This window comes from Antennarius striatus, chromosome 18 (assembly GCF_040054535.1).
Source record: "Antennarius striatus isolate MH-2024 chromosome 18, ASM4005453v1, whole genome shotgun sequence".
Classification (NCBI taxonomy): Eukaryota; Metazoa; Chordata; class Actinopteri; order Lophiiformes; family Antennariidae; genus Antennarius; species Antennarius striatus.
The window spans coordinates 8440833-8457325 of record NC_090793.1 but is presented as its reverse complement, the minus strand read 5'-3'; the positions used below and the strand labels follow the sequence as shown (position 1 = coordinate 8457325).

Sequence of the window (16493 nt, the reverse complement as noted above, 5' to 3'; positions counted from 1 at the left end):
ACTGATCAACCGAGTCAAAAGGAAGTCAAGAAGCTGAACAGCATTCAATGATTGTCCCCGGACTAAAAATTCAGTGTCACACAAGCAACCTCAGCCTCCTGTTAACATGTAGGCTCTCATCAGAGAGCTGCATCACGCCTGACGCATCAGCATCACATAAAAATCCCAGCGTCAGCATCGTAGGAAGTCCCTTGATGACCTACGTTGGCAGCATGCTTGACTTAACTGCTCATTAAAATGTAAACCATCAATCAAACCAATTCACAAATAAACCTAAAGCAGAAGGGTCACTTTCCATTTCACATAGAGTTCTCTTGTCTCCAACAAGGACAACAAGCCAGTCTCTGTTAAAGAGATGATCTGATTTACACCAGATGACCTCTTTTTGTAAACGCTGTCAGCTCCAGTAACCCCACCAGGGTCTCAAAGATGGAGGTTATTTACAACCAATACAACTTTATTTTCTCCAATGAGGAAACGAGAGAAATAACAGAGGTAATTATGTCTGGAAAGCTCGAGGAGCGAAGCTACAAGTGCTTCCTCTACTGATGGTGCTGGCCTTCTTTGACTAACCTCAAAGTCTAGAATTGCTACTGGTTTGGTCTTACAGTAAGTGAGAGGCTGGAGTAATGACCAGTAAACTACACTTGCATTTAAAATCAGATCCATACATGAAAACCTGGAGCCCACACAGACACAGAGTTATTACACCCGTAGTTCCAGTAATGCTTCCATAAATGATCCAGCTGCTGTCATTTTTCATAGCAAGACCTTCAAAGAGTGACTGTGAACAGAACCAAATGCACAAACAGTACTGTATATGTACTGTATATGTAAATACACTATATGCGCTGTAAATACACTATATGCGCTGTGATCCTGTGATCTGAGAGCAGTCGTCCAGAGAGACTGTAATGGGCAGGAGTTGTTATTCTCTAACAGGTAGGGGGTGGGGTGTTTGAGTGCTTTGTCAGCATCATTGTGTTCTTTAAATGACAATAAAGCTTTCTCTAGATGATGCTGCGTCATCAGGTCTGATTGTTTCTCTCCTCGTATCCTACCTCTTCATCTCCTGAGGCTACAGTCTGTCTTGTGTGAATGTAATATAAGGGTAATACCAAGGACCTATTCTCTTATAACCATCCTGCGCAAAGGAAAAAAATAATAAGAGCGCTAAAAAACATCACAATTCCTATGGACCTAGTCATCAATAAATATATTTAATATATTTATAGTGTGACAAGTTTATGCCACAGTTTCAGACTGTTGCATGGAGACCCCAATGGAGGCCATGATCCAAAACATGACAATAGAAGAGGTCGTCAATAATGTAAGACATTATAACAGATAAATGAAAACATTCCAGAAGACATGGTGATCTATCCTCTGGGGAGAAAAAATGTTTATACCATATTTTATTGAAAGAAAGACAAAAGAAAGAAAGTCAACTTTATTGATCCCCTACGGGAAAATTATCTTTACACTCTTTACATACGTATATATGTCAAACCATGCATACAAAGTTGTGTGCAGGCCCCCGAACAAGCACAACACACTAGGGGCCTGTAGGCATGCGGTTAGTAGAATTGTTAGTACATGGGGAGGCAGAGTGAAGGGTCGCGACTTCGGGGTGCGCCCCATTGTGATCCATTTACTGGCTGTCAATAAATTGTACATGAATAAACATATGGATGTCATGTGGTGGCACCAGAGGACAAGTCAGAGAATCATTGAGATTCATCCTCTGAGGACAATGATTAGTTTTTTAACCTTTCACTGTGATCCATCCAGTAGGAAGTGGGATATTTCCCTTTGGTAAGTTGTGATAGAACTGACTTCCATTATCTTTATAAGTGTGGATAAAAATGATTGATAAATGATACATAATGAATGATTTTTATTACAGATTAATTTGGCTGATTTTAGTAAAACACATTTTTATTTGTCAGTGAATCAAACTGGTTCCATTAATTTTGACTATTATTGCTGGCTTTGTAGATAAGACTTTACAGTATTTAAACTTTAATGCCGATAAATATGAAGGAAAATGTTTAATAAATGAAGAATCTTTGATTGGAAACAGCGTCGTAGTTTCTTTTTGGTATCTGATCAGATTTGTTTGAAAGTGCTGGAACTGAATGAGATATTGTATGACAAGATCTATTATCAAATGTAAAGCAGTAGGAAGAACACCCGGGGATGATGCCTGGCTGTAGAGAAAATATATAGTCTTTGTTTTAAATATATAATCTAGATGACATAATTCTGTCAGTTTCCATCTCATCTAGTTCAGAGCTGCAAATATTATTTTTCAAAATTATCATTGAACTGCAGTGATCAATTGAGAATTTTTTTCTTTCAGATTTTTTTTTTTTTTCTTTCTCAGATTTAATTCCATTTTGATGATACCAGTCCAGGTGGTGAAATCACACAGAGGTCATTCAGCCATTCTGCTCTCTCTCCCTGTCTCCACGTCGACTAGGCCTAATGGCCGCCTCTTACGACATGACAGCCTCAACTTAATCCTCATTAAGTACTGTAACAATGCAGGAAGTAGCTGCTGCAGTCACGATTAGGACGGCTCACTATTTGGCAGGAAATGGCTCCACTCAGCTGCGTCCAAGACACTCACGGCGTCCCAAAACTTTTCACTTCTCTCTTCCTTTTAAGAAGACGTGGTTTCCCGGCAGAAGCCGACGTGAGCAGTGACATACGGACAGTAGAATATTATACTTTGATAAACTATAAGTTTTTATAGAAATAATGAACGTGCGCTTTCTCGATGTCCGCTAAATACCGAGGAGGCGCAAACATTATAAATAACCCAGACGGTCCCAAAATGTTTTTGAAGAAGATTAGAGATATTTGACACGTAAAAATTCAGGGGACCGATTTTATTTTATTACAACATACACGGGTTTATTTGAATTTGCGAAGAATCTATTAAAATTCGATTTTATATATGTTTATTAGCATATATTTATTTGATAATAAATTCATGATTGATTTTTCGAGAGAAAAAGTCTATAATGTGCAATTAAGTGAATTATAACCTGGTGTATTCTTTCTTTTTTTTAACCTTTAAAGCATCCTGGACTTTTTTTTTTCTTCAAAAGATGATGCATTTGTGGAATGCCTTTTTTGTTTTTCAATCAGATTAAACTGGTGTAAACAAAATCCTCATTCTGTCACTGAGGCTGGTAGCTGGAGAATAAAGTCCAGCAGGATAATCACAAACCAGAATCCAAGCAGGCCTCTCCCAAGTAGATAATCAAATCAACTGCTTCTACCCCAAATGATCTCACACTTGACCTGAGGGATTGTGTTCAAACAACAAACGTCTTGTTTTCCTCTCAGCATATTGAGGTTTAAATATTGTCATACTGCACTTCTATGACTTTCCCTCTGTTTTGCTTCACTCATATGACTCCAAATCCTTTCAAGGGTAGGACAACCTCAGACAGTTTGATGTCAGTCGATATGATTGGAAACATAATGATGAACACTGATGACGTTCATACGCATCACAGACTGCAAAGGTTTAGACACACATGTCATGCTTTTTTTCATAACAACAGTGAGTACAGTAAATGACTAGGTCTTTCATGAGAAAACTACTAATAATGATAAATTTAATTTATAAAGGTACATGTATGAAGATGTTTCTGAACAGGAACAAAAAATAAATATAGATTAAAGTTAAAAAAAAAAGTTAAAATCGACCAAAAAGATCGTAAAACAACAGACTAATGGTCACTCACCTGTAGTAACAAGCTGTGATCTGAATACAACGCACTAATAACTAGAACAGCCATTTCAATGCAGAGTGTAAACCAACCTAACAACATTCAGCTGTTTGATATTGGCCTGCTCATTACTGTGGATTTGCATCACATGATAGTGTTTCTTGTATATCTTTCAACCAGTTTTACAACTATCAAACAAGTGTTTTAATCTATTTTTAATCTTTTAAACAACTTACTTAGGACAGGATACATAGAGTAGGCACTTTTCGTGTTGACTTCTCTCAACACAACACCATTGGTTTTAGATTTTTAAATGCTTTAGCAATAAATACATATATAAAAAAAAGTACACACAGGGATTTGAAACTGTGTGGTGTAATGTGCAGTAGAAGGGTGGTTCTGAAAGTAGACTGAATGATCAGCGACAAATCAATAGTCATCTCTATGAAACACAACATCGCTACTCAGTCATGTGAAAACCTTTCCTACACGCTTCTTTACGATCAACAGTTTGATCATGTGACTTGAACGGTTTGATGCCATAATTATTTCTTTTGCCAACTTTTTCCATTATCTTATCTTAAAGGCTTATGCAGAAAGATACAAATCAACTGAACTTTATTTCTTTTTAATTCATCAAAAGTGACAAAAATGGATGTTAAGCACCGTTAAAATGACAATGAAGGACACTCCAAGCAGACACTGGGTTCATAACATACTATAAAATGTTCACATGAAAACTGGCATCCACACTGTTATGTTGCAGATGACCAAAACAGAATAAAAAATGTTGTTAATTAAAATAATAAAGCACATAAACAATAAATAAATTGTAATTTTTACCATTGAATGAAAATATATTGATATATTAAAATTTTATGAAAAGCAACAAAGAAAAAAGCAAATCAGAAAAAAGCCCACTTTGAATACTTTAAATACAAGTAAGAATTCCATCTCATAAATCATTTAGCGTGAAACTTCACCTCTTACATAAAAAGTCAAAGGAAGCTTTAACATAATTAAAGCATAATTATTTAAGGAAGATAATGAATTTTAAAGTAACTCAGTCTCCTGTCATGAATCACACTCATGTTACTTCATTAACTTATATTAACTTCAAGTGACGCTGTGTTATATGTGATGCTTTACCTTAAATCAGTGTGATTAACTTTGATGGAAACATCAAACATGACAAAAATACTTAAATTCAAAGATACAAGCATAAATATTTTTGGAGGCCTGAAGACAATAAAATAATTTACAGATAAGTGCTGCCACCTTCTGGAAGAATTCAGTACAACAGGAATACAGAGCAGAAGAAAAAAAAATACATGGGAAAATATAAAAAGTGAGTTCCAGCATAGAACATTTGTGCAAAGAAGTAACAGTCAATCTTAATATTGTTGTTGTTTTCTTGACTTCATGCTAAATTACCACAGTATGTGAAAAACTTCTGCTGCAGTGAGGTAAAATAGTAAAACTCTACAGGGTCACGTGAAGTCAGGGAGCAGATCAACTGCTTCTAATGCTGATCTAGAGGTTTCGTGGTACAAACTGTATCTAAATGTATCCAAACTATTAATGTGCATCAGAACAAAACAACCATTACAAGTTCTCCATTCTTTTCTCATTCCAAGTAAAAAAAAGAAAATCCTCCATGACGGATTTGTAAGACTGGGCTATACAAATCTTCTGCTTAACATGGAACAGCATGATCAAAACATGCTGTGTCTGTATATTCTATATACCAGTGAATCTAAATCTCACGAAGACCTTCTCTTCTAAACGTGAGCTCATGATACCAAAATGCTTTCAACAAAGCGTCAACTACTTTAATCTATTCATGATGCCGGTGCCTCGGATTAATGAAGGAATACAGCGAAAGGAGGAGTGCCACGTGGCAGAATGCACCTTAATCATTATGCCTCCTCTTCCTCTCACCCTTTGTTTTTCCCTGCAGTCTCTGTCCGGCTTCTCGCTTGTCCTGTGAGGCTGGGTTTTTGTTCTCAGAAAAGGCTCGCCAGGCTGGCCGCAGGTCCGTTCTGAGGCTGGAATTGCACAGGGGGGAGGCCTACGGTCCACTGGAAGACATGCATAGTTATTACTTCCATAACCCAGACAGAGTGGAGTGGCTCTCTGTTTACTGAGAGACGCCCTGCTTACACTGATCAGGTTGTGCTCAGGGAGGCTACAGGCTGCGATGTGGTCCTGCAGGAGTTGCTGGGAAAAGTTCTGATGCATCTGGGCCACCTCGATGGCATCTATGGTGTTTCCACAAGCTTTGTTCAGGTCTACTGGGAAAAAAAGTAGTGAGTTTGGATATGCTTGTTCGTAACCCCGGACAACCAACCAGTCATCAAATGGACACAGGTGAAAACATAACTCTCCCCTTCCCAGCTGTGACTTACTGTACCTTTGAGCAGTGCGGAGGACCAGAGGCTGCACGGACATGTCTGGGATTTTGCTGGCCAGCTGCATTGCAGGAACCACAATGTTGTTACTTTCCTTAAAAAAATAGAGAACCAGACAAAGCATTAGATTATTCTGCATGTGTGTTCTCATGCAGATGAGGCGTGGTCATACGGACACTCACCCTGTGGTTGCCCAGGACAAAATGTGGCCTAACAGGACCAGTGAACAGGCGGTCAGCCTGTTTAAATCCTCAGCGTTAGACATCTTCAGGGTCTCCCGTAGAAATCTTCTGTTGGTACAGGTTTACATGATTAGATACAGTAGAGACCCTGATTTGGTACAAGAGAGAGAACAGACATGACGTGTCTGGTATTAAAAAAAAAGGCTGATGTAAGCGAGACGAGAAGTTTGCTGAAAATGTTTAATTTTCAGCAAACTGTTAGGGTAAAAAAAATCTTATGAAAAAAAATGTCAGGATTAGGAGACATAAATTTTCAATTGAGGATATTTCATAAAGGATTCAAATATTCTGTTTCATTCATGGTTTAGTCGGCATCCTTGAATCTTGATGTTCAGGGTCCTATCTTCTTACCAGCAGCGTATGAAGCTGGGCAGCGTGATTCGTAAAGAGCCTGGGCGACTGTTGGCAGAGCTGACAAACCTGAGAAATCTAAAAGGAGAGAAGATCCGTCACAATCTGACATCACAACCAAAAAGCTTCTGGATGAACGGTTTAAATCTTGTAACGCCATGGCTTTGTGTCCAGTGACCAGCCGGCACATGATGATATGCTCCAGCAGGATGACTTGAAACGTGGACAGGATGGGACTGCTGTCCAGCACTTTAACACATACCAGCGGACCAGAGTGTGTTCAAGGTCACCGTCAAAAGCAGTGAAAAGGTCCCAGCACACTTACTCTTCAGCTTCTCCAGCTGCATAAGAGCTTTGTCTGTGTATTTCTGAGCCTTCTCCAAGTAGCCTGCCTGCATGTGGTGCATCACTGTCACCTGTAAACAATAACAACAACAGAATAAGACACAGTGGTGCAGCTCCTTCATCCACATTCACGCTAATACGTTCATTTTTACAACGCCTGAGCGTGTTTGTGGTGAATCTCACCAGGTACACGAGCACACACATGTGCTCTTTGGGCAGCCAATGGAACAGAGCTGCTGGATTGGTGGGAAGGATCTCATCATCTTGGGAGAGTGGAAATGGTCTGGATGCACTGCTGGAGCTGCTTCAGACACGGCTTCACGCTCTTGACCTGAACCCAAGTCAGAGATTGCAATTATGTGTAGCTTTGTGCAGCATATGTTATTAATAATGTCATTCAGCTCTTGATATGTAATTTTAGAGCTATTCCAGCCGGAGGGACTCCTTCTGAATGTGGTTTCCTTGCCAGTTCTCTACAATGGTCCCACACAGCGTCAGCAGAGGGTGCACCTCGCTCAGCTTACGCTCCATCAGCAGCAGCTGCGGAGCCGCACATGCATGTGCAGTTTAGAGAGCTGCATGCTCAGGAAACAACACAAATGATTTGTAATGCCTTAAATAAGAGAAATATCCCATCTTACCATTCCTTTACTGAGTAGAAACAGAGCTCTAGAGGGAAAAAGAACAAGAAACTTGTGAGATAGTGAAGTCTGAAGCATGAGCGCTGTCTTATCTTACATTGGATCTGTTTACCTCGTGTACTCAGCGCCCATGACTCTCGCATACTCCGCTCCGACTCCCAGGAGATCACAGGCAGATACCAGGTCCTTCTCCAATGCATGCAATTGCTGGGAGAGAGCACACATGTAAATTGAAAGTGATTTAAAATCATCAAATACAAGGATATTTGTGTGTATATATATATATATATATATATATATATATATATATGTCTTACTGCCAGTTGAAAAAGCAGTCTGCAGTGCCAATAAGGAGTTTGCTGAGAAATCTGGATGGCCTTCCGCAACACTGGTTTCACAGAGTCGACCAAGTTCTTGAAAAAAAGAAGAAAAAAAAGCAAGTTCATAAGATGATGGAAAACAACCACGCAGACGCAACACACAGTTTCTTGTTTTTGCATGAGATTTGCACCCACCTGCTGACAGTAGAACTCTTGACAGGATAATCGCTGCTTCAAACTTGACATCTTCAAATTGAGAGATCTGAGTAAAAATCAGGATCAAGGATTATCACCAAAGTAAACATATAGATACATAGAAAGGGACAAAAACTATAGAAAGCCCTCAAAAACGAGTATTTATCAGCTGTTTGACAAAACCATACCAAGCAGGAATAACTTTATAGTTTGGTAGAGTTGTTTTAAAATTCGATGGTGCTGGTAAACAGCGACATGTGGATCCATCCATAGATAAAATACATTTATTTATTATTTAACATGAAATGAAAATTAAAGGTAAGACTTAATAAAAAGGATACTTGCCTGGATATGAACCACTGTGGGGAGACAAATGGAGCAGACTGTTAGTGCTTCACACTGACGGTCGGTGAACCGGAGTTCTGCTCACCGCCTTCTCCAGGTGAGTCTGCGCCAGATCGCTGTTCTTCGTGTGTCGGTACAGAACCGAACCCAGCTGCAGGTGAGTCGGAGCCTCGACCCGGGGGGGGGGCGGCTTGAACTGAAACACCGCCTGCAGACGGATCTTCGGCGGACTCGACGTGCAGAAGTGTTCCGCAAAGCCCAGCAGGGCGAGGTACCAGCGCTCCAGGGTGTCCGGGTTCGCTGCCATCCCGAGACTCGGGCAAAAATGAATGGACTCACATCTGGACACACGTCCGGACTCACACACACACAACTTCCACTCTGTTTCTACCTCATCCTTCTTCTTCTATGAGCTTTGACTAGAACTTGTAACCCAAGTGTTGTAATACTGTCACCTAGTGGAATTAGGTAAACTCTACAGACGGGTAGGGTAGGGTAGGGTAGGTCATGGTAGGGTAGTTTAGGTAGGGTAGGGTAGGGTAGGTCATGGTAGGGTAGGGCATGGTAGGTAGTGTAGGGTAGGGTAGGACAGGACAGCACAAGACAAGACAAAACACAGGGTGTCTGACTTCAGATGAGTTTGAGTCCCTTAATAGTTGATGTCACCAGCATTGTTTGACCCATCAAAGAGAAACGGTTTTTGATGTTAAGTTGTGCACAAAGCAAATTAATATAATGAAGAAACAAGAGTTGCTGTTGTTGTTGTTGTTTTTTTGTTGTTGCAAATCTATGTTTTCATATTTCTTATTGTTCTTGTTGTTGATGAGACCCAACACAGTCGTGTTGTCTGAAAACTCTATGAAGAGGTTGGAACTGAAAGTTGGTGTGCAGTTGAGGGTCAGCAGAGTGAAGAGGAGGGGGCTCAGTACACATCCTTGGGGGGCTCCCCTGTTCAGCGTGATGGTGCTGGAGGTGTTGTTACTGACTCGGACTGTTTATGGACCAAGCTGGTCCATAAACTTAATAAATTGAAACACACGAACATGCACACACACGCACACACACACACACACACACACACACACACACACACACACACACACACACACACACACACACACACACACACACACACACACACACACACACACACACACACACACACACACACACAGCATACTTAATAAATTTGTTTCAAGGAACCAAGTTTTGTACAAATTGTAGAAACTGTAAGTGTTTGACTGACCATGTGGCCTAATGGATAAGGTGTCTGACTTCAGATCAGAAGATTAAGGGTTCAAGTCCCTTCATGGTTGAATGAAAATGTCTACAGTCATGGAGCAATAGAATTTATTTTCTTGTGCACAAGACAAGTTGCATGAAGCAATACCGGGCCTGGTGGTGCGCATAATTCCAAAGTTAAATATTCACTGGCCGACAGTACTACTGGTCCTAATCGTATGCTTTCATATTCCTACAGATGTTCACATGAACAAATCTGTTGCCTCAACTCCAGTATTTTGAGTTGAGGCAACATACTGGAGGAATGTTCACTATCAATGTGATGAGTTTCTCCAGCAGAGAGAACGGTGGGTATTAACACCACCCAGTCTTCAGTAACACTGCATGATAAAAGTTGTTAATTTGTCAGATTCCTTTTTGCTTATTTCCACTGATGACAAAATTAACTCCGAGCATCTCAGCTAGTCAAAAGAACAACACCTGCCTGATAGACCCCATGCCCACTCCCTTAGATAAAGTCTTGGTTAAGTCTAAACATAATCTCTATGAAGCCTTCCAATCTGGACTCAGACCCCACCACAGTACTTAGACTACCTACATCAAAATCAATACTGAACACCTCTTCACTACAGACTCCAGCTGTATCAATATCCTCATCCTTCTGGAACTCTGCAATGTTTTCAATGTAATTTCCTGCTTCATCCTCTTGACCCATCTTACCCAGTACTTCAGCGTGACTGGTGCAGTTATGACCTGGTTTCATTTCTACCTCCCCCACAGAAAACAGTCTGTTATGATAATGGTTCCAGCTCCATCCCTTGTCAGATACAAACGTATCTGACAAGAGTCAGTTCTTTGTCCTATACACCATCTACATGCCACTCCATGGTCACATCATCCTACACTGTGGTCTCAGCTTCTGTCAAAGCTAAACATATTGGTGCCCATTTATGCAAACAAAACTGTCTAAATACTTGTTTTATTCTGCTGATCAACAAATTTGTCTCAGGGAACCAAACTTTGAAGAAATTGTAAAAACTGTAACCTTTTAACTGACCATGTGGCCTAATGGATAAGGCGTTTGACTTCGGATCAGAAGATTGAGGGTTGGAGTCCCTTCATGGTCAAGTGAAACATCAGTATTGTCTGAGCAGTCACTGAGAAATGGACTGTAATGTTGTCTTATGCACAAGAAGAAAGAAATGCACTTTAGTAATCCACTTGGAGAAATTATCCTTTCCCTCTTCTTTTCCTTTCAGCTTTTCCCTTCAGGAGTCGCCAAAGCGAATCAATTGCCTCCATCTAACCCTGAAGTTGCATATTCACTGGTCCTAATGTTTAATCTATCCAAATTTGTCCAAAAAATGAGTCGTATATATCAATATGAAATCACTGCAGAGGAACTGGGAGTGTACCATTAACCATTAACCAGTACCATTTAACCATGCCAGTGAATTTGACATATTCACTGGCATGGTTACAAAAAATGTGTTGCATGTGTCTTCATGCTTGTTCATGCTTTTGAAAACAAAAACTTATGTTTTCATATTCCTATTCATATGTTTTCTTGTACTTATTAACAACAATTTTTTGGGGGGGGAACCAAGTTTTGAACAAATTATAAAGATTCCAAAGGCATCTGACTTCAGATCAGAAGATTAAGGGTTCGAATCCCTTCATGGTTGAATGAATGTTGGTGACCATTTATGCAAACAAAACTGTCTAACTTGATTAAGTCTACCATTTTCATGTGCTGATCAACAGCAAATTTGTCTCAAGGAACCAAATTTTGAACAAATTGTAAAAATTGTAGACTTTTGACTGACCATGTGGCCTAATGGATAAGGCGTCTGACTTCGGATTAGAAGATTAAGGGTTCGAATCCCTTCATGGTTGAATGAGTGTTTGTGACCATTTATGCAAACAAAACTGTCTAACTTGGTTAAATTCACTTTTTTCTTGTGCTGATCAACAACAAATTTGTCTCAGGGAACCAAATTTTGAACAAATTGTAAAAATTGTGGACTATTGACTGACCATGTGGCCTAATGGATAAGGCGTCTGACTTCGGATCAGAAGATTAAGGGTTCAAATCCCTTCATGGTTGAATGAATGTTGGTGACCATTTATGCAAACAAAACTGTCTAACTTGGTTAAGTCTACCATTTTCATGTGCTGATCAACAGCAAATTTGTCTCAAGGAACCAAATTTTGAACAAATTGTAAAAAATTGTGGACTATTGACTGACCATGTGGCCTAATGGATAAGGCGTCTGACTTCGGATCAGAAGATTAAGGGTTCAAATCCCTTCATGGTTGAATGAATGTTGGTGACCATTTATGCAAACAAAACTGTCTAACTTGGTTAAATTCACTTTTTTCATGTGCTGATCAACAGCAAATTTGTCTCAGGGAACCAAATTTTGAACAAATTGTAAAAATTGTGGACTATTGACTGACCATGTGGCCTAATGGATAAGGCGTCTGACTTCGGATCAGAAGATTAAGGGTTGGAATCCCTTCATGGTTGAATGAATGTTGGTGACCATTTATGCAAACAAAACTGTCTAACTTGATTAAGTCTACCATTTTCATGTGCTGATCAACAGCAAATTTGTCTCAAGGAACCAAATTTTGAACAAATTGTAAAAATTGTAGACTTTTGACTGACCATGTGGCCTAATGGATAAGGCGTCTGACTTCGGATCAGAAGATTAAGGGTTCAAATCCCTTCATGGTTGAATGAATGTTGGTGACCATTTATGCAAACAAAACTGTCTAACTTGGTTAAGTCTACCATTTTCATGTGCTGATCAACAGCAAATTTGTCTCAAGGAACCAAATTTTGAACAAATTGTAAAAATTGTAGACTTTTGACTGACCATGTGGCCTAATGGATAAGGCGTCTGACTTCGGATCAGAAGATTAAGGGTTCGAATCCCTTCATGGTTGAATGAGTGTTTGTGACCATTTATGCAAACAAAACTGTCTAACTTGGTTAAATTCACTTTTTTCTTGTGCTGATCAACAGCAACTTTGTTTCAGGGAACCAAATTTTGAACAAATTGTAAAAATTGTAGCCTTTTGACTGACCATGTGGCCTAATGGATAAGGTGTCTGACTTTGGATCAGAAGATTAAGGGTTCAAATCCCTTCATGGGGTCGGCAGTGGCTCAGTTGTCGAGCGGGTCGTCCAATGTTCCCAAGATCGGAAATTCTATTCCTGCTCCTGCCCGGCCACCTTGGAGTGTGAGCTGACAGTGGGAGGTGTCAGCTCACCTCCTACTGCTGAGGCGCTGTTGAGCAAGGCGCCATCCCCTTTACAAGTTGCTCCTTCAGAGGCAGCTAAGAAGGAGCTGTCCGCCTACCTACCTCTCACTGCATGCCTACAGGCCCACTTACGTGTGTGTTACAATATATACAGTATATGCAGTAATCCTTGCTTATTTGCGCTTCAAGATGCCCGGCTTCACGTGTAGTCACGTGATACTGTATGCTTATGCTATTGACTGACAATGGAAGTGGAAGTGCACTGCGATCAGAGACTCATGGAATGCAGCGCACTTCCATGAAACACAAAAGTGCTTTAAACAGTCCATAAGAGTGTGAGGAAAGGTAAAACCGATATAAGGTGGTTTAATATTATGGGGAGGTTTCATAAATGTTTAAATTACTGTAAACAATAAAAGAAATAGTTCGTCGCTATATCATGTGGGCTGGAAAATGAATTTTTCTGGTCATAGTTCTTGGTTTGTTTACATGTTAGTGTGGTGTATGTCTTGTGGTATGTCCTGTTTTGTTTGTTTGAGCAGTGGATATGTGCAATTTCCTCCGGGATTATTAAAGTATCTATCTATCTATCTATCTATCTATCTATCTATCTATCTATCTATCTATCTATCTATCTATCTATCTATCTATCTATCTATCTATCTATCTATCTATCTATCTATCTATCTATCTATCTATCTATTTATCTATCTATCTATCTATCTATCTATCTATCTATCTATCTATCTATCTATCTATCTATCTATCTATCTATCTATCTATCTATCTATCTATCTATCTATCTATCTATCTATCTATCTATCTATCTATGTAAAGAGCTTATTTATTGTTTGACTGCATCTCATGCACCAAACTGTATTGCTAGGTATGCATAATTTTTCATTTTTCCTTGTGAACAATAACTGCATATATTTCAAATACCGCTCAGTAGGGGACATTTTTCAAAGGTATTTGTGCTTTCAATTTACACCCTACATAATAAGTAAATAGAAAATAGGTTAAAAAATGTCAATTTTTTCTTTAAGTCTGTATTGACCATCACCATGACTTGGTAATATACTGTACACTTGCGTACACCTTTTTGTTCAGCGTATTATAACTGTATATCTATAGTGGTCATCCCCAAAAGTCAGCTAATTGTTCCCTGACACATGTCTAACCTATGAAAAGTTCATCAAAATCATTAAGCAACTTTTCAAGGTCTTCTTTGACAAACATAAAAGAAAAACAGACACAGACTTTTCATTAAATACACGATTTCTATAATGACTAGTTCAGAAGTGTTAGCATTGAAAACCCCCTGAATCTATTTACCGAATCATCAGTTTTAGCTCAGCATGGCAGTCTTAAGACTTAAAGGCTTAAATTGTGGACCTTGACTTTGCAGCACAATGCAGCTCTATATAATTACAATTATACAACTCCCACACTCCAGCCATATAGTAGCCTGGTGCTCTCGCTATAGTTACTCAGTCTTTAATTTTAGTCAGAGAACATAGTTCTCACATTATATTTATCCTGCTCTTTATTGCTAATGTGAGAGCCTGGCTCTCATACAATAATTATCTTGTTCTTTATTGTTAGTTAATACATGGTTCTCATGGGAAGTTCACAAGCCTATTGGCTTCTACTCGTCAGCCTTTTTTTCCCCCGGATGTTGTTGTTGATGTTGTAAGTGTGATGAATGTGTGAAGTCTGTTACATTAACATGTCTGAAAAAAATAAACTTAAAACATAAAATATAAAAAAATAAACTTAATATTTTTAATACATAAAAATATTCTATTCTTTAGCTCTGCATATCCCCTCTGACCAGAATGTTCACCTGAATGTCTGCCTGAATGAATGTGGCCTCAGCGTTCTCTCGCTCTGGAGTTTCATTGTTTGAAAAAATTGGTCAGAGATTTAGTGTGACCCAAGAACGCACAGCACAAACTCTGAGTTATATTTGGCCCATTATTGTCACTTTTTACTTCATTCTTCTGTGTGAAAACATCTGTCTGATCTCATTAAGACAAACTACATCATTAAAAGAAAATTTGGAGTTAGTCATGACAAAACAGTGACAATAATAGCATAAAAAATACATCTTACGAAATGCAACCACTACAGATGAAATGACCATTTGTTACAGAAGGTCCATCCATCCATCTTCCACCGCTTATCCGTAGTCGGGCCGTGGGGGCAGCAGCTTCAACAGGGAGCCCCAAACTTCCCTTTCCTCGGCCACATCCACCAGCTCTGACTGGGGGATCCCAAGGCGTTCCTAGGCCAGTGTTGACATATAATCCCTCCACCTGGTCCTGGGTCTGCCCCGAGGTCTCCTCCCAGCTGGATGTGCCAGAAACACCTCCCTAGGGAGGCGTCCCGGAGGCATCCGCACCAGATGCCCAAACCACCTCAACTGACACCTTTCCACACGAAGGAGCAGTGGCTGTACTCTGAGCCCCTCGCGAACAGCAGTGTTTCTCACCTTATCTCTAGGGGAGACACCGGCTCTCCGTCTGAGAAAGCCCATTTCAGCCGCTTGTATCTGTGATCTTGTTCTTTCGGTCATGACCCATCGCTCATGACCATAGGTGAGGGTAGGAACAAGATTGAACGGTAGATGGAGAGCTTTGCCTCTCGGCTTAGCTCCCTCTTTGTGACAACAGTGCGGTAAAGCGACTGCAATACCGCTCCTGCTGCCCCAATTCTCCGTCCAATCTCACGCTCCATTGTTCCCTCACTCGTGAACAGGACCCCGAGATACTTAAACCCCTTCACTTGTAGAAGGACCTCATTCCACACTCGGAGAAGGCAGTCCACCGGTTTCCTGCTGAGGACCATGGCTAATCCTCATCCCCGCCGCTTCACACTCGGCTACAAACCGGACCAGTGAGTGCTGCAGGTCACAGGCTGATGACGCAAACAGGACCACATCATCTGCAAAAAGCAGCGATGCAATCCTCAGGCCTCCAAACCGTAAAGCCTCCTCACCATGACTACGCCTCGATATCCTGTGCCTGAAAATCACAAACAGAATTGGTGATAAAGCTCAGCCCTGGCGAAGGCCAACAGCTACTCGGAACAAGTTCGACTTACTGCCGAGAACCCGAACGCAGCTCTCACTTTGGGCGTACAGGGATTGGATGGCCCTGAGGAGAGGCCCCCTCACCCCATACTCCCGCAGTACTTCCCACAGTATATCCCTGGGGACTCGATTATACGCCTTCTCCAAGTCTACAAAACACATGTAGACTGGATGGGCATACTCCCAAGCCCCCTCTAGGATCCCTGTGAGAGTAAAAAGCTGGTCCGTTGTTCCACGACCAGAACGGAACCCACATTGTTCCACCTCAATCTGATGCTCGACAATCGGCCG

General features: G+C 40.3%; 1 protein-coding gene and 8 non-coding genes across 9 annotated transcripts; 8 read left to right on the top strand and 1 right to left on the bottom strand.

The window, feature by feature from the left end:
- Nucleotides 1-5023: 5023 nt before the first annotated feature.
- On the bottom strand, nt 5024-8903 carry mau2 (MAU2 sister chromatid cohesion factor). Its single transcript, XM_068341000.1, is given in 19 exon segments — nt 5024-5827; nt 5910-6037; nt 6160-6184; nt 6186-6251; nt 6340-6359; nt 6362-6613; nt 6645-6830; nt 6898-6999; nt 7076-7166; nt 7279-7362; nt 7364-7460; nt 7520-7635; nt 7737-7764; nt 7849-7943; nt 8054-8149; nt 8252-8269; nt 8271-8318; nt 8593-8610; nt 8682-8903. Coding segments are annotated over 19 exon segments (1767 nt in total). The 3' UTR covers nt 5024-5752.
- Nucleotides 8904-10892: 1989 nt separating this feature from the next.
- Nucleotides 10893-10965, top strand: trnar-ucg (transfer RNA arginine (anticodon UCG)). The gene has a single exon. It is a non-coding gene; the product is annotated as a tRNA-Arg (tRNA).
- A 696-nt stretch (nt 10966-11661) lies between these two features.
- On the top strand, nt 11662-11734 carry trnar-ucg (transfer RNA arginine (anticodon UCG)). Its single transcript has one exon. It is a non-coding gene; the product is annotated as a tRNA-Arg (tRNA).
- A 138-nt stretch (nt 11735-11872) lies between these two features.
- Nucleotides 11873-11945, top strand: trnar-ucg (transfer RNA arginine (anticodon UCG)). Its single transcript has one exon. It is a non-coding gene; the product is annotated as a tRNA-Arg (tRNA).
- Nucleotides 11946-12084: 139 nt separating this feature from the next.
- Nucleotides 12085-12157, top strand: trnar-ucg (transfer RNA arginine (anticodon UCG)). Its single transcript has one exon. It is a non-coding gene; the product is annotated as a tRNA-Arg (tRNA).
- Nucleotides 12158-12295: 138 nt separating this feature from the next.
- On the top strand, nt 12296-12368 carry trnar-ucg (transfer RNA arginine (anticodon UCG)). The gene has a single exon. It is a non-coding gene; the product is annotated as a tRNA-Arg (tRNA).
- Nucleotides 12369-12506: 138 nt separating this feature from the next.
- Nucleotides 12507-12579, top strand: trnar-ucg (transfer RNA arginine (anticodon UCG)). The gene has a single exon. It is a non-coding gene; the product is annotated as a tRNA-Arg (tRNA).
- A 138-nt stretch (nt 12580-12717) lies between these two features.
- On the top strand, nt 12718-12790 carry trnar-ucg (transfer RNA arginine (anticodon UCG)). Its single transcript has one exon. It is a non-coding gene; the product is annotated as a tRNA-Arg (tRNA).
- A 138-nt stretch (nt 12791-12928) lies between these two features.
- On the top strand, nt 12929-13003 carry trnaq-uug (transfer RNA glutamine (anticodon UUG)). Its single transcript has one exon. It is a non-coding gene; the product is annotated as a tRNA-Gln (tRNA).
- The last annotated feature ends 3490 nt before the right edge of the window (nt 13004-16493 follow it).